At 33.5% G+C, this 26,067-nt stretch overlaps 1 protein-coding gene across 1 annotated transcript; it reads left to right on the top strand.

Moving 5' to 3' along the window:
- Nucleotides 1-5,797: 5,797 nt before the first annotated feature.
- LOC139889884 (uncharacterized) lies at nucleotides 5,798-25,207 on the top strand. Its single transcript, XM_071872799.1, has 6 exons — nucleotides 5,798-5,945; nucleotides 6,046-6,144; nucleotides 6,348-7,281; nucleotides 7,336-7,457; nucleotides 24,336-24,572; nucleotides 24,675-25,207. Exons 1-6 carry the CDS (start codon nucleotides 5,798-5,800, stop codon nucleotides 25,205-25,207), a joined length of 2,073 nt encoding a protein of 690 aa, XP_071728900.1.
- Nucleotides 25,208-26,067: the final 860 nt, after the last annotated feature.

Here is a 26,067-nt window from a genome sequence, read left to right as displayed (position 1 = left end):
AGTCATGGCTAGAATCGGCTCTAGCCACTTTAGATGATCGAAAGATATCTTTTTCTTGATGCCACTCATGTGAGTGGGAGGCTGTGCTATCAATGATCTTGTAAGCTTCAGTTGCGGTTTTCTTCATAATGGATCCACCAGCGGTTATGTCGATGTCTTTTCGTGTGGCGATGTCTACGCCTTTATAGAAGATTTGTACTATTTGAAAAGTATCTAATCCGTGTTGAGGACATCCTCTCAACATCCTTCCGAATCTTGTCCACGCCTCATATAATGTTTCATTTGGATTTTGCGCGAACGTAACAATTTCTCCTTGAAGTCTCACGGCTTTGGATGCCGGAAAGAATCGTTTAAGAAATTTTTCAACTAAAACATCCCATGTGTCAATCGCCCCTTCAGGTAACGATTCTAACCAATCTTTGGCTTCTCCCTTTAAAGTCCAGGGAAATAACATGAGATAGATCTGCTCATCTTCCACTTCTCGGATTTTGAATAGTGTACAAATTCTTTTAAACGTACGAAGGTGTTCGTTAGGATCTTCATTCGGTGCACCACTGAATTGGCATTGGTTAGTTACCATGTGTAGGATTTGTCCTTTAATTTCATAATCTGGAGCATTAACTTCTGGTTTAATAATGGCATGACCTTGGCCCGTGCGTGTAGCTCTCATTCGGTCTTCCATACTTAGAGGTTCTAGATTTTCCATGATTGGAAGTGTTGTATCTGAATCACTAGAGGTTTCTGATTTAATGGTTTCTTCCTCAACAATCTCTGTTTGAATGATTGGTGGTTCCGGAGGAATAATTAATGGATCAGGGTCTCGGAATTGTCCCTGAGTATTCTCCGAATTCTTAATTGTGAAGTCGGGTTCAAAAGATGGATTATCGGAAATTTGAGTTGGAGTTCTTGTTCGACTAGATGACGATTCTAAAGAAAAATCAACGGCGACAATATTTGCTAGATGTCTTGATCGAGTTACAGGTGGTGAACGTATGACCGGCGGCGAACGTCTTGCTCTGTGCATTCACTGAATATCCTATTAGTTTTTAAAAAGGAAAGAAAAATTATAATAAGTTATCCAATTAATAGACTTTTCTGATTTTGCCCACGTTTCGAATAGCCAAAAGATGCAGCAGAGGGGCAGGATTCGTTTGGTCTCAATATAATTGAGGACTGTTTGGCTCCAATAACCCGGTCCACGTACAAATCCAACTATTACTACGAACCAGAAAATTTTGATGTCTATCAATTTAACCACTTAAAATAAATTTTCGTAATTTTAAGAAATTTAGAGAAGAAGTAGAAAAAAAAAAAAATCTAAGTCCTAAAAACTAGAATGGCGAGAAATAAGAGAGAAAAAAATTGCGCGTCGAAAAATGTCGAAAAATAAAAGGTCGAAAAATAGGCGTCGAAAAATAAAAATAAGAAAGTAGTGCGAAATACGGCGTCGTAAAATTCTAAAGCACCTAAAACTTAGTCTAAGGAATAAGTACTTAAGGGATTTTACGGCAAAGCCTAAAAATTCTAGAAGTAAAAATAACTATGGCAAAACTAAACTTAATACTAAAAGTTGCGACTATAGTCTAAAAATCTAAAGGTAATAAAACTAAAAAAAAACATTTTTTTTTATAGACAAAATTTTAAAAATATATATATATTTTTTTTTTTTTTTTTTTAATAAATTTTTTTTTTTTTTTTTTTTTTCTTTACGTTTTTTTTTTTTACGTTTTTTTTTTTTTTTTTTTTTTTTTTTTTTTTTTTTAAAAAAACGATTTTTTTTTTTTTTTTTTTTTTTTTTTTTTTTTTTTTTTTTTAAAAACGATTTTTTATTTTTTTTTTATTTTTTTTTTTTTTTAATTCATTTACTATTCATGAATAGTAAATGAAAATAAATTAATTAATTTACTATTCACATGAAAGCGACATGATAGCAATTATTAATTATAAGTTACATAATATACCCCTGAAGTATTTAATAAATACGACTTTTTTTTTAAAATTTTACGTAAACTTTTATTCTTAAATATTTTTATATTATTATATTCTATTTCAATATTATTATATTATTATATTCTATTTCAATATTATTATATTATTATATTTTATTTCAATATTATTATAATTAAAAATATAGCGTTTTAGCGCTCCCCGGCAGCGGCGCCAAAAACTTGATGATGTAGCGTGAGGGTACGAAATAGTATTATTTTTAATACAAAATACTACAAAATATGACACAAGTTTTATTAATTTACGGATGGGATATACCTAAACCTTGCTACAACACTATAGGCAGTGTACCTAATCGTAGAGTAGTGTAGTTTTTAGTAAGTCCGGTTCGTTCCACAGGGAGCTGGTGAAGTTAACGCTATATTATTAAGTTTATTTGTAAAAATATATATATAAATAAGTAGTAGTATTATTATAAAATGGGGGTTTTACCGTTTAATGACCGGTTTGTCGATTTTAAGCGTAAAAATAAATGACAAAAATTAAAGTGCGTAAAATAAATTGCGATAAATAAAATGACAGAAAATAAAATTGCGAGTAATAAAATGACAGTAAATAAAGATACGATGAGAAATATAATAAAAGAATTATGCTTATTTAAACTTCCGTAATCATGATGTTTGACGTGTTGATTTTAATTTATTACCATGGGTTAATTGTCCTTTGTCCTGGTTTATTTGATACATCTATCTGGTTTTTGTCCATAATAGTCCATCGGTCATAAATATAAAGTGCGAGTATCCTCGTCAAATTACCCTTATACCCGAAGTCAAATATTCCAACTGATTAAGGATTTAAACTGTGACGCAGTTATCACTTCTGTCAACAATTACACCAGTTATCACTGTATGTAATCCACCCCTGTTTTAATTAGTTTATGAATATTAATTCATCCACTTGATCAGAATGAATAATCAATTACCCAACCCAATTGATTAATTAAATGATTATAACAGATTCCATATGAACGTCACTAAATAGGACAACCATAATCATTATTAATTATTAGGTTAATTAATTTGAAGATAGGTACCCAATGAGTTGTCACTCAATTAGACAATACCCCCCATCTATTAATAGTCAATAGTCCAATTTCCACAAGTGTCGGTCTTTTGCCCAAACCTTAATTATGGTACAAAGTTCAATAACCCCGTCTTAATATTTTAGCCCAACATCACGATTACTTCGGCTCAAATAAGCATAATAATAACTTAGCTACGAGACATTAATGTAAAAAGGTTGAACATAACTTACAATGATTAAAAATAGCGTAGCGTTACACGGACAGAATTTCGACTTACACACTCAAATGATCTCTATCATAAATCTTATTATTATCATAATTTAAACTTAAAATTAAGATTATTGTTATATCTTATTACATTAACATTATGATAGAGATATAGAATATAGATATTGATAATTGATATTGATAATTGATCGAAGGAAAAAAAAAAGATCGAACAAAAAATTCTTCTCCTTTTCATCGTTACATAGATGGCTTTTATAGGCAAATTAGAAATTGAATTTTCATTTACGACCCCTGAACTATGCTCAATTAACAACTTTTTATTATTTAATATTATTCTTATTATGAATTATTTAAATATTATATTTTATTCTTGTGCATAGTTGACTCGTAATTTTTACACCGTTGCGTCGAGCGCTGAAAGTTGGTTCATGCCTCAGTTCCGGATTTTCGAACGTCCTTGCGTACTATTTTATATCGTGTACTTTGCGTTTTGTAACTTGTACTCTTGTCATTTTTAGACGTTCTTCATCAATAATTTGAACCTTTTTAATTGTATCTTGTACATTTGAGCTTTTTGGACGTTTTGGTCTTTCAAATCTTTGTTTTTGTCTTTAAATCTTCATTTTCGAGCGATTTGCGTCTTTCGTCTTCGCACTTATTTATTTAACTATTACAACTAAAAATAAGGAAATTACATTTAAAAACTTTACATATTGGAACGATATTGCTACTAAATATATGTTCATTTGGAGCACTATCAAAGAATTTCCCGGAATGATAGGGGATATTCTTTTATGCATCTTGTTAATGTCGGTTACCAAGTGTTCAATCCATATGAATGATTTTTATCTCTATGTATGGGATGTATATTGAAATATGAAATCTTGTGGTCTATTATTATGATTTGATAATATATAGGTTAAACCTATAACTCACCAATATTTTTGTTGACGTTTTAAGCATGTTTATTCTCAGGTGATTATTAAGAGCTTCCGCTGTTGCATACTAAAATAAGGACAAGATTTGGAGTCCATGCTTGTATGATATTATGTAAAAACTGCATTCAAGAAACTTATTTTTGATGTAATATATTCTTATTGTAAACCATTATGTAATGGTCGTGTGTAAACGGTATATTTTAGATTATCATTATTTGATAATCTACGTAATGCTTTTTAAACCTTTATAGATAAAATAAAGGTTATGGTTGTTTTAAAAATGAATGCAGTCTTTGAAAAACGTCTCATATAGAGGTCAAAACCTCACGACGAAATCAATTAATATGGAACGTTTATAATCAATATGAACGGGACATTTCAGACACCCCGGCTTTAATGAGTAGCATGCTTCTTTGTCTACAACTCTATTTTCTTCTCCAATTCCAACTCTTATTCCAGTTTTCCTATCGCAAGCCAAGCTCCATTTTCTCTCTTCGGTTTAGCAGGACAGGTATTTGGTATTCTATTTCAGGTTGATAAGTTCAATTTGTATGATTCGAATGCGCATGGTTTACAACCTCGTCAACTTGCTATGTTTATGTTAATTGTTTTAACCTTTTAACTCCCATTGATCCTGTTTCTGGTGATTATGTTGGTGTTTTTTTAACTATCATCGCATGATTTACAACCTGTTCAACTTGCTATGTTTATGTTTAAGTTTTTTTAACCATTTAGAATTATGGTGTGTGAAATAGTTTGTTGTACTTAACTCCCATTGATCCTGTTTTTGGTGATCATGTTTGTATTTTTTTAACTTCCATTGAATAAATCAATTAAAAATAGCACCATTATATTGTATGATTCGAAGGCATATGGTTTACAACCTCTTCCACTTGCGGTTTGTGGTTTTTTAACTTCCATTGCAGAAATCTTAACCTGTAAATTAGTCTGAGTAGTTAACAATTATTCTGTGTGAAATAGTTTATTGTGGTTAGCTCCCATTGATCGTGTTTTTGGTGATCATGTTTGTGTTTATTTAACTTCCATTGCATCAATTCTGAACAACATGAATTAAAAATAGCACCATTATATTGTATGATTCGATTCAACTTGCTATGTTTATGTTAATTTTTTTAAAACCTTTTCACTCCCATTGATCCTATTTATGGTGATCATGTTTGTGTTTTGTTAACTTCCATTGCAGAAATCCTAATCTGTTTAACTTCCATTGTAGAAACCCTGAACAACATCAATTAAAAAAGGCACCATTATGTGCAAATTAGTCTGAATAGTTAACATAAATTTGTTATTTACTTAATATAAAATTGTTATTTAGCCCTTCCTGCACTTTAGTTTGCTGACATCATATATAGGATTTATTAATTCATATTAACATTTTTAAAAATGCTTGGCTTAAATTCAGGCTCGTGCATTTGCAGATCATCATTCGAGGTAATTTTTTTTTTGTTATTAAATATGTTGTTACCTTGGTCTACGTTGTTCCTTCGATAGTATGTGCTGCCGTTCGTTGATGCAATGCTTCGTCTCTATAGTGCTGTTAATTTTTTTTGTCTTCATTATTGTGTTGCTGATTATGATGATGAGAGTTGCGCGAAAAAGAAAAAAAAAAGAGGACAAAACAGATGCACCCGCTCATGTAGTCTCTGTACACCAAACGACAAGGCGGGCTTTCCTGCGCATGTGTAATTTGGAAGCATCATCATCGGCAACTAATGATACTACTTTAGGTATGTTTGGGAGTGTTATAAATTTGGGTTCTCTTTTTTAATGTGACTGTTGCCTGTTTTTAGGTCTTATTGTAAATTTGTAAAATTCCTTTTTTACCAGACGTCGTTGACTCCGGGCACGCCCCGCAGTTAGCTGCTCCATTACTTCAACATGGAGTTACACCCATATATAGTTTGTCTGCACCTTTCGATTCTTCAGGTAATGTATGTTCCTGAATATATTCATTGGTATTTTTTTGTGTATCTCTGGAAGCTCTTTAATAGGTGCTTTTGTCCATATTTTCCCAACATTGTTGTATCTTTGCTATTCTTACCCTGTTGTTTCTTCCTTTTTTTTTGGTATCTTTAACGCCATACTGCGGTCGTTGTATTTGTTGTCTTAATTGATTTCCCCCTATTCAGCTTTCTCTCCTCTGTATCGTGACTGTGGTGATTGCACATATGTCTGTAGCCATTGTGGGGCCCTATTTTGGTATGACGAACGTATAAAAAAAACCTTCAAGGACAAAAAGATCCACTATCACTGTTGCTGTGAAAATGGGCGAGTGCGGTTACCGGCTTATGAAGAACCTCCCGGCGCTTTGAAGGAACTTTTAGAAACGCACGGCTTCATGGATAACGTCCGTGCTTACAATCAGATGTTCAGTATGACCTCTTTCAGCGCGCGCATTGATGAGACCATAAATGACGGTCGATCTCCGTATGTTTTTAAAGTTTCAGGGCAGATTTACCACTGGATTGGTTCCCTATGCCCTCAACCGGGAACACGTCCACGATTCCTGCAGCTTTACATCTACGATACAGACACTGAATTTGAAAACAGAATGTCCCATTTTTGTGGCGGGAATTCAAATCGCATCCGTGAAGATATTGTTCGCAGACTTATTGTGTTGCTCGATTCGCACAACAAACTTGTAAGGCTATTCCGGACAGCCAGAGATAAATGTACTGCTGCTGAGATACCAACTTTCAAGATTCGGTTGTTCAGTGTTGCCAGATCAAAGCAACATAGCCTTCCTACTTCTGACGCAATAGGGGCTATTGTCTTTGATAGTGGTCCGCAGGCACTTTCGGATTATGATGTAATCATCCACCCAAGGTCTGAGTACCCAAAACGAGTAAACAAACTTCATCCGTCGTATATATCGCTACAATTCCCATTGATGTTTTTTTTTGGCGAACCAGGGTTCCATATTGATTTAAAGTTGATTGACGCTCCAGGTTCCACTGGTGGCCGGGTTAGAAAAATGACAATGAATATGTTCTATTGCTACCAGCTTCATGATAGGCTAAATTCTTATAGTCTCATGATGAGGCTCGAGCGACTCTTTCAGCAGTACGTTGTCACGGTGTATTGCAATATTTAATTAGATCGGATGGATTACATTAGGAAGAAACAGAAAGACATCAGGAAAGATTATCTCCCGGGTTTGTATGACGCCATTAGCAGGGGTGATCAGAGCGGTTCAGATGTCGACAGTAGAACTATCCTCCCAGCTTCTTTCACCAGCGGTCCCCGTTATATGTACAGTCATGATGTCAAAGCAGGGGGGTATAAAATACTATTAAATTTTAGCAGAAAATTACTATTAAATACGATACAATTTTACACAAGATATTTATTTATTTATAGAATGGATATACTTAAACCTTGCTACAACACTTATAGGCAGTGTACCTAATCGTACAGTAGTGTAGTTTTTAGTAAGTCCGGTTCGTTCCACAGGGAGATCTTTAAGCAAAGCTCAACGCTATATTAGTTTACTTTTATAAAAATACAAATATATATATAAGTAATATTATTATTATAAAGGGGGGTTTTTACCGTTTAATGACCGGTTTGTCGATTTTAAAACTTTAGTCGCAGTTAAAACCTAATGTAAAATATAAAATAAATACAAGACTTTAAATTAAAGCGTAAAGTAAATAACGATAATGAAATTGCGAATAATAAAAATGCGATAAAATTAAATTGCGATAATTAAAAAGTACGATAATTGAAAGTGCGATAAAATAAAATAACAATAAATAAAAGTGCGATAATTAGAAGTGCAATTAAATATAAAATAAAGGAAATTAAATATGAAATAAAAGAATTATGCTTATTTAAACTTCCGTAATCATGATGTTTGACGTGTTGATTTTAGTTTTATGCCCTTGGGTTAATTGTCCTTTGTCCTGGATTATTCAATATGTCCGTCTGGTTTTTGTCCATAACAGTCCATCAGTCATAAATATAAATTGCAAGTGTCCTTGTCAAATTATTATTATACCCGAAGATAAATATTCCAACTAATTGGGGATTCGAATTGTAACAAGGTTTTAATACTTTGTTTAATGAATACACCAGGTTATCGACTGCGTGTAAACCAAGGTTTTACTACTTTGTTAACAATTACACCAATTACCCTTGAATGTAATTTCACCCCTGTTTTAATTATTCTAGTGGCTATTAATCCATTCCCGTGTCCGGTTAAATGAACGATTATTCGTACATATAAATACCCCGCCCATCGTGTCCGATCGAGTGTATATGGTAATTTATAGGGACGCCCAATTGTAAATCTTTATATTAACATTAACAAACTTTCATTTAGTTAAACAAATATAAAGCCCATTAATAGCCCATAGTCTAGTTTCCACAAGTGTCGTTCTTTTATCCAAACCCCAATTATGGTACAAAGCCCAATTACCCAATTTTAGTAATTAGCCCAACATCATGATTACTTCGTTTTAAATAAGCATAATAATAACTTAGCTACGAGACATTAATATAAAAAGGTTGAACATAACTTACAATGATTAAAAATAGCGTAGCGTTACACGGACAGAATTTCGACTTACACCCTTACAACATTCGCTAACATACCCTTATTATTAGAATTATAATTAAAATTAAAATATAAATTATAAATATAAATATATTACGTATATATTGAGAGAGATTGAGAAAAAATAAGGTGTAAAATTCGATCAGAATTCGGTTGGCTTTATAGCCAGAAATGAATTTTGGGGCTCCGCGACTCGCGGCAAAAAGCCCTTCAAACTCCGCGAGTCGCGGAGAGGTATTTTCATTTCACACCCTTGGAGTTTCTGGCTGCCGACGGTTTTAATAATATATATATATAATATATATATAATTAATATAATTAATTATATATTATATTATATTTATATACATAGTTAACTTGTAATTTTTAGTCCGTTGCGTCGAGCGTTAAGAGTTGACTCTAGTCCCGGTTCCGGATTTTCGAACGTCCTCGCGTATAATTTAATATCTTGTACTTTGCGTTTTGAATCTTGTACTCTTGTGATTTCGAGACGTTTCTTATCAATAATTGGAACCTTTTTGATTGTCTTTTGTTCTTTTGAGCTTTTTGGTCGTTTGCGTCTTCAAATCGTCGAATCTGTCTTTTGTCTTCACCTTTTATTATTTAAACGAATATCACTTGTAAATAGAACAATTGCAACTAAAAGCTTGTCTTTCTTGAGGAATAATGCTATGAAATATATGTTCGTTTTTAGCATTATCAAATATTCCCACACTTGAGCGTTGCTTGTCCTCAAGCAATATCGTCTTGAAATACTAGAATCACTTTTTTATTCTTCACACTTTGTACATCAGTGATTTCTATACGGCGGTATAAACAATGGTAGTAACGATATGGTTTACAGTCCCACATGACTATAAAAATTTAGATCCATTAAGGAAATTGGATCTTTATGAAAACATTTGATCTTTTGAAAATTAAATCTAGTTTTTACCCTAGATAAGTTTTCCGGAATAACCCTTTACCGGTGTTTGCAAAATATTTTTGTGGGTTTGGTGGGTTTCAGATTTGAAAATTTTAGCTCAAAACTTGCGGTTTTGTGTCACCCACTTGCTAACCTTGTATTTGGAAAGCAACACGTCCAGTTTACTTGTTCCGTATATTACCTTTCGGCAAACTACCGTCCGGTTGTAAAGGAAAGCGTTGAACAAGCAACTGTTAAGGCAATGTCCCGTGACATGCTTTTGATTATGGTCTATAACGTGTCGGACGCAATTACTATCCTTGGTAGGAGCAATAGTAAAGCTCACCCTTATAATTTGTCGGTCTGGCACAAGGTCCTGTCTTTGACCATGCTATGCAACCACCGTTCTTACGGTTGACACCCGATTTAGTTCAGGTGACCTAATGAATTCCAGGTGAATTCCTAGGATTTTACGTTCAATGGTAATGAACGCATTGAAAATAGGGTTTTCAGAAAACAAATCGGTTTATAATTTTGATCAAAATATTTTCTCGTTCAAGCTCGAGTTTAGATATCATTGAATTCCATGAGTTTGAATTCTCAATCTTTAAGGTCAATCTCTAGGATTGAGTAATATCAGTCTTAAAAGCTGATTTTTAATCTTTAAGGAGATTATCCTTTCTGGGGATCTGATTCATTAGTCTTATCTAGCTAATTTGCACGGTGCCCCCCCATTGTACGAGATAAATCCTTCTCATGGTTAGGATAAATCTGACCACTTGGCGACCCTGTTTAATGCTGAGGTCCGTGGATTTCCTGCTGATTTTAGTGATGACTTTTCTAGATTTTTCGTCAACCTACAGCTGGTCTGAATGACAACTTCATGACCTAAATCAAGAAGCGCGTGTCTTTTTCGGAAGACTTTACTTCCTTTTAATGATGGAATTGATTCATCGTGTAGATCCATCTCTTCTTTTCTTTCATCGGGTAAAACAGTTTAGTTTAGTTCAAAGCAAAAGTATTTTCAGTTATTTGTTACAAATATATGTGGCATATGTTAAAAATAACTTGGTAAATTTTCCCACACTTGGCTTTTTATTTTTCTTTTTATCGTCCTCTATTCCATTTTAAATGAATTTTAACATTTTAGTTTGTTTCTCAATTTATGTCCTTTCCGAGGTAACAATAATTTCGGTGTTTGAAACCTAGTTTTATCGTTCATAAATATGTATAAACATGATTTTGAATTCATTTAATTGAAAATTTTGAAAAATTTTACTAGAATTGGGTAGTCAGTATATAAGACTAGGGCTGTTCTTTTTTATCAGAGAGCACTAGATTCTAATACAACTACTGCTTTACTAGTATTTTTAATGGTAACCAAGTGTTTAATATAAAAATTTTTAAAATCCGAAAGAATTTAACCCCTTCCCACACTTAAGATCTTGCAATGCCCTCATTTGCAAGAAATCAGTAATAATTTAAATTATTGAGGGTGATTTGTGTGAAAATGATTAAATTTTTACCAAAGTTTCCAAATATATTGGCGTTTGTTTGCTGAATGATAAATGGTGCACGTCATTTGTTCATTCCGTCTTGTTGTTATTTCACATACATTTTGCATCATTGTCGTCAAAATTACTTGCTTTTGCTGAACTTAATGCCAGTCTTTGAAAACGCGTTGTTTTACCCTGTTGTGTACATAAGATAAACTGCAAACATATATACATATTTTTGAAGTTTGGTATATTACCCCACATTCAAAAATTATTAAAATCTAAGAATAAAAGTTAGATAAATATAAAAATGATTACAATATTAACAAAAAATATTAAACATATCAATAATTACAAATTACAAAATAAAAATAAAAATAAGTAAACTAAGGATGATATTGGTACCAATAGGGGTTCCACGCATAACCATAAGTGCTATAGAATGCCTCGGCAGGGTCATACGTAGGATATGGTGGCTGCATCTCTATCGACCAAGGAGGGAAGACGGGTTTCGGTGTAGGAATATAGTTTCTACCTATGTGTTGGCAATGCGCTATGATCTGGTTCTGATGAACTTGCCAATCTTCAAATGCTCTCTGTCTAGCATTTTCGTATTCCTGAGAAGCTATAAACCTTTGCATTTCTTGCATCTGGTTCCCTCCTCCTACATTACCTTGTTCCTGGTTTCTCTCTACCTGTGGATGTCTACCATTGTATCGTACTGCGGCGTTATTTCGCCGCTTCAAAACTTTAGCACCATGGTATACATTTAAACCTATAGTGTCGCGGGGTTCCGGCTCTTCTACTAATAATCCCCCCCGACTTATATCCACACCGAGATATTCACCAATCAAAGTAATAAAAATACCACCTCCTATTATGCTATGTGGACGCATCCCTCGAACCATAGCTGATAAATAATAACCCACACAATATGGTATACTTACAGCGCTGTGTGGGTCTCGAATACACATATGGTAAAACAAATCTTGTTCATTTACCTTTTCTTTGTTTTTACCCCTTTGTGTAATCGAGTTAGCTAAAAATCTATGTATTACTCTTAATTCGGCTCTATCTATATCCAAATAAGAGTAGTTTCCTCCTTTAAAACGGTGGTGGCTTGTCATTTGACTCCACACACCGTGTGTATCAAAATTCTCATCTATTTTCCTACCGTTTAGTATCAATCCTCTACAATCGGCAGACGCTAATTCCTCAGGCGTATATATACGTAAAGCCTGAGCCATGTCCAGTAAAGACATGTGGCGCATCGAACCGCCTAACAAAAATCTAATAAAAGAACGATCGGTTAAACTAGTTACCCGATCATTCAACTCTATACTACATAACAACTCTTCACACCATACTTTATATACAGGTCTGCGTATGGTGAATAAACTTATCCAGTCATTAAAAGAAGAATTACCATACCTCTGTATCAGTAATTCCCTAATTGGCCCGGCCAATTCTACAGCTTCCAAGGGTCCCCATTCTATGACCCTTGGTACCTCAACAACCTTGGAATGAAGAGTATGCAAACCCCGTTGATATTTTGGATAATCTATCCAAAGTCTGTCAAATCGCAAGTTCGGGTGCAACTGTTCCAAGTGCATATCTGAAAAGGTCATGACTGGATGAGGTACATCCTGCTTGTAGTAGTTATCTACCTCCTGTTGTTCCAAGTTCTCAGCAGGAGCATGGCGGGCTTGGGATGAAGATTCACCCCTTTCAGTCTGCAAAACACATCAAACACAAATTTTGTGCATCCAAATATGCATTAGTGTCAGCAAAATCATCAATCAAAATAATTACAATGACATTATCAATTTATATCAAACTTAAGCTTATTTTCACATTTTTATCAAATCTACACTTTTTCAAATAAGCATATACGAAAATTTTCGCCAAGTTCATAAGCATTCAACTCAAATAACATGTCAAAATAATCATTACTAGCAAATAAACAAGTCTCAAATGGCATTATCTTTCAAAAATCAAGTTCATGAATTTTGGACTTGAAAAAGTCCACTTTAATTCTCAAAATCATGTTTAGGCTCAAAGTTTTGATCATTTAACTACCTAGACATGTTACACTACTCAATTTAGCAACAATTCATGACAAAAATCGGCCATAACCTGTTTATATCAAAAAGCCCCAAATTGCTCAAGAACACAAACCCTAGATTCTAAAGATTTTGAAGTTTTTGGCTTTAAATCATGTTAACAAGCATCAATCTAGGTTATACATGCATAATATACTAACAATTTAACACTAATTACACTAAAAATTAACAAAATTCAAATTATGAAAATATGCTCAAGAACACACTAAAATTCGGATTTAAAGGTGATTTGGGGTGTAATTGTACCTGTTTTCTTGAGTAGTTCCTAGATATCATCCTTCTCAACATGATTGTAGTGAAAAATTTGAAGATTAACGGTGAAAAATTGAGTTTTTGGGATGATTTTTGTGGGTTTTTTCGGGTTTTTACGAGCAGTATTTGGGTGTTTTTGTGTGTGTGTGAGTGATCAGTTCGTGTGCAGCTGTTTTATTTTTTTCTGTAATTTGGTCCCTCCGCGAGTCGCGGAGGTTTTAACTTAAAACTCCGCGAGACGCGGAGTTATATTTTTTTTTTTTTTTTTTTTTTTTTTTTTTTTTTTTTTTTTTTTTTTATATAATCTTTAACTTATATAACAATTAAGAAATTAATTTTAAAATTTTGTTTCCCTTGTTATTTAGGACGAGGTCGTTTCGGATCGATGTCCTAGTCCGTCCCTCGACAAAATTTTAAAATTTGTCTTTTTGTAGCGATTGTTTTAAAAGCTAAGATTTTTGGGTTTTTTAATGTTTTTGGCATACTTTAAATCAATAAGATTAAAAATAATGATAATAAAAGTTCTCGTCCCTCCCTCGGGTAAAGCAATTTCGGTTCAAAGACCTAGTCTTCAACTTACGACGAATTTTAAAAATCATATTCTTAACTTAATGAGATAAAGTAAATTTTTGTTTTTAAATTCACACAACATAAAATATAAAATTCAAAATTAAAATTAAAAATTCACACCAAACTTAATTTAAAAATTTATAAATTCATACCAAACTTATATTAATTTTTCAAATATTTACAATTTTAAAAATATTGTTTTTACAAAGTTTACAATATTAATTTAAGATTTAAATATTAATTTTAAAAACATGGTAAAAATAAATTTGAAAATCTTTTTGTCTTTTTATCCCACTTTAATCAATCAAATATTATCAAAAATATGCGCCCCTCTTTTCGGTAAAGTAATTTCGGTTCCAAGACCTAATTTAACTCATGACGAATTTTTGAAATATTTTGGTTTGATTGATTAAAGATATTTATACCTTAAGAATAAACGTTAAATTTCGCAGTGATGTAATAAATTTTTGAACGATATCAATAATTTCGGTCGCCAAACCTAATTTTATTTAATACCAATTTAATACTTTTTAGCGAACAAATTAGCGTTTATTATCAAAAGGTTAAAAATAAAAATAAAAACTGTACAGACATACCTGTGAAATAGATTTCTTAGTTATATGATCTATTATATTCATAAGATAGTCGGTTTAATTGGTTTTCCATGGCTGCATAGGCGTAACCTCGAGCATTCATTGTCTTTTCTTCTAAACATATGAACGGTCCGTCTCTGCATAAAGTAACAAATTCGGTATTTGAATAGGTTTGATTATTTGAACATTTACCTCCATGTGACCATTTTCCGCATTTGTGACATTTTTCTAGGTGTCGTGCTCTTCTTTTCGCTGCGGATTTTGATTTTCCTTTACCAAATTGTAACTTATTATCTTCGCATCTGGATCCTTTTCTAACTCCGTCCATTCTTTCTCTGATTACTGATACTAATTCACTCGGGAGTATGTCATTATTTCTTTTAGTGATCAAAGCGTGTAGCATTAGACCATGGTTTAGTTCACAGGCAGTCTTCATTACGTAAAAACCTAAAAAAAATAAAAATTCAGAATGGGGGGAGAAGACTAGTTCTTTAGGGTCTGCTAGGGAAAGACCATACGTGTTCCATTTTCGAGAACTACACGAAAACAGACAATCTAACTCTAACAGAAATACATATTATCCTTTAAAGACTTGATTCTCCCCACACTCAGTTAGCTGTGGTATCGAAATTGTGATTAACTTCGTTGTCGACTTCCATCGGACCCTGTATGTAATGTTTAACTCTGTGACCATTAACTTTAAATTCAATCCCATTTGAATTTATTAATTCTATCGTTCCGTATGGGAAAACTCTTTTGACTATGAATGGTCCAGACCATCTTGATTTCAATTTTCCAGGAAATAGCTTGAATCTTGAATTGAAAAGAAGAACTCTGTCTCCTTCTTTAAATTCTTTTGAACTTCTGATTCTTTTATCATGCCATTTCTTCGTTCTTTCTTTATAGATTAACGAATTTTCGTATGCTTCATGTCTTAATTCTTCTAATTCGTTTAGTTGACTTAATCGTAGACGTCCGGCTTCTTGTAAATCAAGATTACATGTCTTCAAAGCCCAAAATGCTTTGTGTTCAATTTCTACTGGAAGATGACATGCTTTTCCATAAACAAGTCTAAAAGGTGTGGTTCCAATTGGAGTTTTGTAGGCTGTTCTAAAAGCCCAGAGTGCATCCTCCAATTTAATGGACCATTCCTTCGGATTTGATCCTACGGTTTTCTCTAGAATACGTTTTAAAGCTCGGTTGGTATTTTCAACTTGTCCACTTGTTTGTGGATGATATGCGGTGGAGATTTTATGAGTTACTCCATATCTTTTAAGAACTTTCTCAAGTTGATTATTACAGAAATGAGTACCCCGATCACTTATTAAAGCTTTCGGTGTTCCAAACCTTGCAAAAAGACGTTTTAAAAAGTTGACTACAACTCGTGCATCGTTAGTTGGGAGAGCTTGTGCTTCCGCCCATTTAGATACATAATCAATGGCTACGAGTATATATAGATTATTATGAGATTTTGGAAATGGACCCATAAAGTCAATACCCCAAATGTCAAATACTTCACATACTTGGATGACATTTTGTGGCATTTCATCACGTTGACTTATTCTTCCGGCCCTTTGACATGCATCACAGGATTTGCAAAGGAGGTGTGCGTCTTTGTAAATTGTAGGCCAATAGAATCCAGCTTCATAAACTTTTCTTGCTGTTAGTTGAGGCCCATAATGCCCTCCTGTTGGTCCTGTGTGACAATGGTTTAAAATTTTACTAGCTTCATCTCCAAATACACATCGGCGTATTATTCCATCGGGACAACTTTTAAACAGATGTGGATCTTCCCAGAAATAGTGTTTTATATCACTGAAGAATTTTTTTCGTCTTTGGTACGATAATCCTTTTTCAAGGAATCCACAAACTAAGTAGTTTGCATAGTCTGCAAACCATGGGATTTCTTTATAATCTATCTTCAATAGATATTCATCAGGAAAGTTGTCTTGTATGGCCGATTCATTCAGAACTTCTAATTCGGGATTTTCAAGACGAGAAAGATGATCAGCGGCGAGATTTTCTGCTCCTTTTTTATCTCGGATTTCAATATCAAACTCTTGTAAGAGTAAGATCCAACGGATTAATCTTGGTTTAGCATCTTGTTTTGAAAATAGGTATCTAAGAGCAGAATGGTCGGTATAGACCACCGTTTTTGCTAGAACGAGATATGATCGAAATTTGTCAAAAGCAAAGACAATAGCAAGGAGTTCTTTTTCAGTAGTTGTATAGTTCGTTTGTGCTCCTTGTAATGTCTTACTAGCATAATATATAGGTTGAAATCGTTTTTCAATCCTTTGTCCTAAAACGGCTCCCATTGCAAAATCACTTGCATCGCACATTAGTTCGAATGGTAGATTCCAATTTGGTGTTATCATGATCGGTGCATTAGTGAGTTTTTCTTTAAGAATATTAAAAGATTTGATACATTCATCTGAAAAGATGAATGGCGCATCCTTTTCTAGGAGTTTATTCATAGGAGTGGCAATTTTAGAAAAATCTTTTATGAAACGTCGGTAAAAACCGGCATGCCCTAGAAAACTCCTAACTCCTCTAACATTGGTGGGATGTGGAAGTTTAGCAATTACATCTACTTTAGCTCTATCCACTTCAATTCCTTCTTTTGAAATTTTATGTCCAAGAACGATGCCTTCTTTAACCATGAAATGGCATTTCTCCCAATTAAGTACTAGATTTGATTTTTCGCATCTAATTAGCATTCGTTCCAGATTAACTAGACATGATTTAAATGTATCACCGAAGACTGAAAAGTCATCCATGAATACTTCCATGCATTCTTCTATCATGTCATGAAAAATCGCCATCATACACCTTTGAAAGGTTGCAGGGGCGTTACAAAGTCCAAATGGCATGCGTTTGTAAGCAAAAGTACCATAAGGGCACGTGAATGTTGTTTTCTCTTGGTCCTCGGGTGCTATTGGAATTTGAAAATATCCGGAAAATCCATCTAGAAAACAGTAGTAACTATTTCCGGCTAATCTTTCCAACATTTGATCTATGAAAGGTAAGGGAAAGTGATCTTTTCTGGTGGCGTCATTTAATTTTCTATAATCAATACATACACGCCATCCTGTTACAGTCCTAGTAGGAATAAGCTCATTTTTCTCATTTGTGATGACAGTCATGCCACCCTTCTTAGGCACGCATTGAACTGGGCTTACCCATGGACTATCAGAAATTGGATATATCAAACCTGCATCTAGCAGTTTAATAATCTCTTTCTTAACTACATCTTGCATATTAGGATTTAGTCTTCGTTGACGTTGCACATACGTTTTATGACCTTCTTCCATAAGGATTTTATGTGTGCAATACGAAGGACTTATTCCTTTAATATCATGAATCTTCCATGCAATGGCTGGTTTATGAGCTTTCAACACAGCAATGAGTTGTGATTTCTCATTTTCAGTAAGAGAAGACGATATTATTACAGGTAATTCAGATTCACCATGTAAATAAGCGTATTCCAAATGGTTTGGAAGCGGCTTTAACTCTAATTTCGGAGGTTCTTCTATCGATGATTTATATCGATATCTGTCTTCTTCTTTTAGCATTTGAATTTCTTCTGTTGTTGGTTCATATCCATTAGCTATAAGTGTAGCTAACATTTCAGCTTCATCAATTGGTTCATTTCCTTCTCCTAAAGAACATTCTCCTGTTCCTTGTAATTCTGGAAATTCTTCTAATAATTCTGCATGTGCATCTATAGTTTTAATATAATAACATGTATCATCTGCAGATTGTGGTTGTTGCATTGCTCTATCCACTGAAAAGGTAACACTCTCATCCTCTATACTTAGGGTCAGTTTCTTACCGAACACGTCTATCATTGCTTTAGCTGTGTTTAAAAATGGTCTTCCTAATATAAGAGGAACTTGAGAATCTTCTTCCATGTCCAGAACAACAAAATCTACTGGAAATACTAAAGTACCAACTTTAACTAGCATGTTCTCCATTATCCCTCTAGGATATTTTATTGATCTATCGGCTAGTTGTATGCTTATTCTTGTTGGTTTCAATTCTCCAAGGTCTAGTTTAGCGTATAGTGAATACGGCATTAGATTTATACTAGCACCTAAATCTGCTAATGCTTCTATTGAACTAAGACTACCCAGAAAACATGGAATTGTGAAACTTCCTGGATCAGATAGTTTTTCTGGTATCTTATTCAACAGCACTGCTGAACAATTAGCATTCATAGTAACAGCCGAGAGTTCTTCCATTTTCTTTCTATTCGTGATCAGATCTTTCAAGAATTTAGCATATCTAGGCATTCCTGAAATCACATCAATGAAAGGAAGATTTACATTTATCTGTTTAAACATATCCAAGAATTTGGATTGCTCGGCTTCAAGTTTTTCCTTCTTCATTTTACTCGGGTAAGGAAGTGGTGGTTGATATGGTTTAACATAGGGTTTATCTTTAACTGTGTTATCTTCATTAACCTTTTCAACTACCGGTTCTTTTTCCTTATCTTGATCAGGTTGTGGTTCTTGTGGAGTAGGAATAGTTTCATCAGAAGTTACAGGTATTTCAGGTGGTTTAAGTGTTGTACCACTTCTTGTGGTAATAGCTTTAGCTGTTTCATTCCGGGGGTTAGCGTTTGTATCGCTAGGTAAACTTCCCGGTTTTCTTTCACCTATTAACCTTGCTAGGTTACTTACTTCTTGTTCCAGATTTTGAATAGAAGCTTGTTGATTTCTAAATGCTTGAGCATTTTGTTCATTGGTTTGTTTTTGAGATGTGAAAAACTGCGTTTGAGTTTCAACTAGCTTCGTCATCATATCTTCTAAATTCGGCTTTTTATCATCGGTTTGTTGTGGTGGTTTGTTTTGAAAATTAGGTCTTTGCTGATTGTAAGTATTATTGGATACTTGTTGATTGCTAGGACCTTGTTGGTTGTTGTATGGAATATTTCGGTTATAATTCTGGTTTTGATTGTAAATCGGTCTTGGCGGTTGATAATTATTCTGATAATTATTTCCAGGCCTTTGGTTTATGTATGAAATATTCTCTCTTTGTTCCATTGTTAATTCAATACTGAGACAATCTTTTGTCAAATGTGGTCCTCCACACTGCTCACAACTAATTCGTATAGCATGAATATCTTTAGTCATCTTTTCCATTCGTCTCTCGAAAGCATCTATCTTTGCGGAAATGGAATCTAAGTCATGGCTAGAATCGGCTCTAGCTGCTTTAGATGATCTAATGATGTCTTTTTCTTGATGCCACTCATGTGAGTGGGAAGCAGTATTATCAATAATTTTGTAAGCATCAGTTTCGGTTTTCTTCATAATAGAACCACCAGCTGCTATATCTATGTCTTTTCTTGTAGTGATGTCGCATCCTTGGTAGAATATTTGTACTATTTGACAGGTGTCTAAACCATGTTGCGGACATCCTCTTAACAACTTTCCATATCTTGTCCATGCCTCATATAGAGTTTCATTTGGCTTTTGTGTGAACGTAACAATTTCTGCTTGAAGTCTTACGGCTTTAGATGCAGGAAAGAATTGTTTAAGAAATTTGTCAATTAAAACGTCCCATGTATCGATCGCCCCTTCAGGTAACGATTCCAACCAATCTTTGGCTTCTCCCTTTAAAGTCCAGGGAAATAACATGAGATATATCTGTTCATCCTCCACTTCTCGTATTTTAAATAGTGTGCAGATCCTATTAAAGGTACGTAGATGTTCATTTGGATCTTCCTTCGGCGCACCACTAAATTGGCATTGATTAGTCACCATGTGTAGAATTTGTCCTTTGATTTCATAATCTGGCGCATTAATGTCTGGATGAGTAATTGCGTGACCTTGGCCAGTGCGTTTAGCTCTCATTCGGTCTTCCATACTTAAAGGTTCCAGATTCTCCATAATTGAATTTGTTGAATCGGTATCAATAGATGATTCTGATTTAATAGTTCGTTCCTCAACAATCTCTGTTTGAATGATTGGTGGTTCCGGAGGAAAGTTTAATGGTTCAGGATCTATGAACCTTTCCTGAATATTTTCTGGATTCTCAATTGTGAGGTTTGTTTCAAAAACTGGATTATCGGAAATTTGAACTGAAGTACTTGGTCGACTGGATGACGATTCTAAAGAAAAATCAACGGCGGTTATATTTGTTAAACGATGTCTTGATCGAGTTACAGGTGGTGAACGTACAAAAGGTGATGAACGTCTTGCTCGGTGCATTCACAGAATATCCTATTAGTTTTTTTAAAAGGAAAGAAAAATTATAATAAGTTATCCAATCAATAGACTTTTCTGATTTTGCCCACGTTTCGAATAGCCAAAAGATGCAGCAGAGGGGCAGGATTCGTTTGGTCTCAATATAATTGAGGACTGTTTGGCTCCAATAACCCGGTCCACGTACAAATCCAACTATTACTACGAACCAGAAAATTTTGATGTCTATCAATTTAACCACTTAAAATAAATTTTCGTAATTTTAAGAAATTTAGATAAGAAGTAGAATAAAATTCTAAGTCCTAAAAACTAGAATAGCGAGAAATAAGAGAGAAAAAGATTGCGCGTCGAAAAATGTCGAAAAAGAAAAATGGTTAAAAAATAAAAGGTGACGGAAATAAAAGAAACTTATCAAAACTTAAAAATACTTAACTAATTTAACCTTATTACTACAACTAACTTAAAATTATAATCGCAAATTGAAATTACTAATTGGAATGATAATTGATACATAGTAAAAGGTCTAAAAATATTAAAGCTTACAAGAAAAACTAAATCCCAAATGGAAATAACTTAAAAAGAAACTAAAACTTAAAAAGGCGTCGCAAAATTCTAAAGCACCTAATTCTTAGTCTAAAGAAAAAGCACTTAAGGAATTCTACGGCAAAGCCTAAAAATCTAGGAGTAAAAATAACTATAGCTAAAACTAAGTTTAAAATTAATTATGAGCTAAAAATACAAAAGTTACGCTACAACGATTAAAAAGGTACAAAATATAAAAATATACAAAAAGTTGTAAAAAGTACAATTTTTATAAAAATATTATTTTTATATTATTTATTTAATAAAACTACAAATGATACAATTTTAATAAAACTAATTAAACAAAATACATAAATATAAAGTAAAAAGTAAAAATAAAACTAAAATTAATAATAATAATAATAATTAAGTAATTAATAATAATAATAATAAATTAAAACCCGTGATTAGGGTTTTGTCCGTGTGTCAGAAACCCTCCGCGAGTTGCGGTGAATAAAGAGGAAAACCCCGCGAGTCGCGGGGTTCAGGAATCAGTTGACAGGTTTTGTTTTTTTACGCGTTTTTCTTTATTTTATTTTTTTTTATTTTTATTTATTTTTCTGTTTTCTGTTTTTAATTTAAATAAACGATTTTTAATAAAATTTATATTTTTATAAATTAAAATAAAGATAAAGAAACTTATAAAACTTAAATATTTAACAAAATCCTAAAAATACGTATATTTTTGTTTTTCTTTTTATATTTTTGAATGATTAAAACGTAATTTTTACAAAAACGACTTTTAATAAAAGTAAATAAAAATCTTTTTTTTTTTTTATATTAGCGTTGCGCTTCCGGCTTTTAAGAGTAGACTCCCCGGCAGCGGCGCCAAAAATACTTGATGTCAAAGCAGGGGGGTATAAAATACTATTAAATTTTAGCAGAAAATTACTATTAAATACGATACAATTTTACACAAGATATTTATTTATTTATAGAATGGATATACTTAAACCTTGCTACAACACTTATAGGCAGTGTACCTAATCGTACAGTAGTGTAGTTTTTAGTAAGTCCGGTTCGTTCCACAGGGAGATCTTTAAGCAAAGCTCAACGCTATATTAGTTTACTTTTATAAAAATACAAATATATATATAAGTAATATTATTATTATAAAGGGGGGTTTTTACCGTTTAATGACCGGTTTGTCGATTTTAAAACTTTAGTCGCAGTTAAAACCTAATGTAAAATATAAAATAAATACAAGACTTTAAATTAAAGCGTAAAGTAAATAACGATAATGAAATTGCGAATAATAAAAATGCGATAAAATTAAATTGCGATAATTAAAAAGTACGATAATTGAAAGTGCGATAAAATAAAATAACAATAAATAAAAGTGCGATAATTAGAAGTGCAATTAAATATAAAATAAAGGAAATTAAATATGAAATAAAAGAATTATGCTTATTTAAACTTCCGTAATCATGATGTTTGACGTGTTGATTTTAGTTTTATGCCCTTGGGTTAATTGTCCTTTGTCCTGGATTATTCAATATGTCCGTCTGGTTTTTGTCCATAACAGTCCATCAGTCATAAATATAAATTGCAAGTGTCCTTGTCAAATTATTATTATACCCGAAGATAAATATTCCAACTAATTGGGGATTCGAATTGTAACAAGGTTTTAATACTTTGTTTAATGAATACACCAGGTTATCGACTGCGTGTAAACCAAGGTTTTACTACTTTGTTAACAATTACACCAATTACCCTTGAATGTAATTTCACCCCTGTTTTAATTATTCTAGTGGCTATTAATCCATTCCCGTGTCCGGTTAAATGAACGATTATTCGTACATATAAATACCCCGCCCATCGTGTCCGATCGAGTGTATATGGTAATTTATAGGGACGCCCAATTGTAAATCTTTATATTAACATTAACAAACTTTCATTTAGTTAAACAAATATAAAGCCCATTAATAGCCCATAGTCTAGTTTCCACAAGTGTCGTTCTTTTATCCAAACCCCAATTATGGTACAAAGCCCAATTACCCAATTTTAGTAATTAGCCCAACATCATGATTACTTCGTTTTAAATAAGCATAATAATAACTTAGCTACGAGACATTAATATAAAAAGGTTGAACATAACTTACAATGATTAAAAATAGCGTAGCGTTACACGGACAGAATTTCGACTTACACCCTTACAACATTCGCTAACATACCCTTATTATTAGAATTATAATTAAAATTAAAATATAAATTATAAATATAAATATATTACGTATATATTGAGAGAGATTGAGAAAAAATAAGGTGTAAAATTCGATCAGAATTCGGTTGGCTTTATAGCCAGAAATGAATTTTGGGGCTCCGCGACTCGCGGCAAAAAGCCCTTCAAACTCCGCGAGTCGCGGAGAGGTATTTTCATTTCACACCCTTGGAGTTTCTGGCTGCCGACGGTTTTAATAATATATATATATAATATATATATAATTAATATAATTAATTATATATTATATTATATTTATATACATAGTTAACTTGTAATTTTTAGTCCGTTGCGTCGAGCGTTAAGAGTTGACTCTAGTCCCGGTTCCGGATTTTCGAACGTCCTCGCGTATAATTTAATATCTTGTACTTTGCGTTTTGAATCTTGTACTCTTGTGATTTCGAGACGTTTCTTATCAATAATTGGAACCTTTTTGATTGTCTTTTGTTCTTTTGAGCTTTTTGGTCGTTTGCGTCTTCAAATCGTCGAATCTGTCTTTTGTCTTCACCTTTTATTATTTAAACGAATATCACTTGTAAATAGAACAATTGCAACTAAAAGCTTGTCTTTCTTGAGGAATAATGCTATGAAATATATGTTCGTTTTTAGCATTATCAAGTCACTATCTTGATGCCCTGGCAATTTGTATTGTTTTTGGGAATCCGCAATTCTTTGTCACTTTTACTTGCAACGTTAAGTGGCCAGAAATAGCTCGGTATCTGCAGCCTTTTCCTCTGTTCACTGCACCAGACCGTGCTGATATTGTCGCGAGAGTTTTTCGCTTCAAAGTCAAACAATTTGTTGCTTTTTTAAAAGACGGGAAACCACTGGGTGACTTTAGAGGAGGTAATTCTACAACATGATTTCCACTTACTTTTGTATTGATTTGACTCTGCTGTTTACATCTTTTTTAAACGATGTTAACGTATTTTTTTCGCGATTTTGCAGTTCTGTATACCATTGAGTTCCAGAAAAGAGGGTTGCCCCATTGTCATACATTGGTGTGGTTGTATTCCTCAGCCTCATCACCTATAAGCGAAAGAATAGATGATTACATATCTGCTGAACTTCCTGACCCGAGAACTGACCTCGCTGGTTACGCGATGGTCTCTGCGACTATGATGCATGGGCCCTGTGGCATTCCCAACTTACGTGCCGCGTACATGGAAGGGCCCACTTGCACAAAAAATTTCTCAAAAAAATACAACGAGAAAACCTTCTTTGATACTGATGGCCGTGCACACTACCGAAGGCGTAATACTGATGTGTATACAAAGCGTTCCGGGGTCCACCTCGATAACAGCTATGTAGTTCCTTACAACAGACTACTTTTTATGACTTTCCAAGCTCATATAAATGTTGAGTGCTGTGGATCAACAACCCTGATCAAATACCTGTTCAAGTACATTTCAAAGGGTACCGACCGCATTGCTGCTCGCATAGTAACAGCCGTGCGAGGCCACAGGTCTCTCAACCAGTAGATGAAGTTCAGAATTTTATATATGCCCAGTTCATTTGCCCACACAAGGCTTGCTGGCGCATTTTTAACTTCCCAATTCATCATCTTGAACCGGCAGTTCAGATCCTGTCTGTCCATTTAGAGAATATGCAGCTTATGAAGTTTCGTGGCAAGCAATCGCTTCAAGAAATTGTCAAAAACATGAAAAAGAAGAAAACTACTTTGACTGAGTGGCTATATTATAACGCCTCTTCTTCAGCTGGCAGGCACCTGGCATATTTGGATTTCCCATCAGAATTTGTTTGGTATCAGGCACAGAAAAGCTGTAAACGTAGGGCAAATATTAACAAGTCTTCGATTGGAAGGATGTCATACATACATCCCTCATTCGGAGAGGCTTTTTTTCCTAAGAATGCTTTTGTGCCATCAAAAGGGGTGCACAAGCTTTGTAGATATTAGAACCGTGAACCAAGTTGAATACCAGACATACCGTTCTGCTTGCGAGGCCGCTTGAAATGTCCCGTTCTTATTGATTAAAAACGTTCCATATTAATTGATTTCGTTGCGAGGTTTTGACCTCTATATGAGACGTTTTTCAAAGACTGCATTCATTTTTAAAACAAACCATAACCTTTATTTCATAAATAAAGGTTTAAAAAGCTTTACGTAGATTATCAAATAATGATAATCTAAAATATCCTGTTTACACACGACCATTACATAATGGTTTACAATACAAATATGTTACATCGAAATCAGTTTCTTGAATGCAGTTTTTACACAATATCATACAAACATGGACTCCAAATCTTGTCCTTATTTTAGTATGCAACAGCGGAAGCTCTTAATATTCACCTGAGAATAAACATGCTTTAAACGTCA

This window comes from Rutidosis leptorrhynchoides, chromosome 2 (genome assembly GCF_046630445.1).
Source record: "Rutidosis leptorrhynchoides isolate AG116_Rl617_1_P2 chromosome 2, CSIRO_AGI_Rlap_v1, whole genome shotgun sequence".
Lineage (NCBI taxonomy): Eukaryota > Viridiplantae > Streptophyta > Magnoliopsida > Asterales > Asteraceae > Rutidosis > Rutidosis leptorrhynchoides.
The sequence above is the reverse complement of the archived record's forward strand: the minus strand, read 5'-3'. Positions and strand labels throughout refer to the sequence as shown.

Bases quoted from the DNA above. Each gene is read 5' to 3' on its own strand.
- LOC139889884 (XM_071872799.1), top strand. From the start codon at position 5,798: ATGAGAGTTGCGCGAAAAAGAAAAAAAAAAGAGGACAAAACAGATGCA. The intron at 5,946-6,045 runs GTATGTTTGGGA...CTTTTTTACCAG, and splicing joins AACTAATGATACTACTTTAG to ACGTCGTTGACTCCGGGCAC. The intron at 24,573-24,674 runs GTAATTCTACAA...GCGATTTTGCAG, and splicing joins ACTGGGTGACTTTAGAGGAG to TTCTGTATACCATTGAGTTC.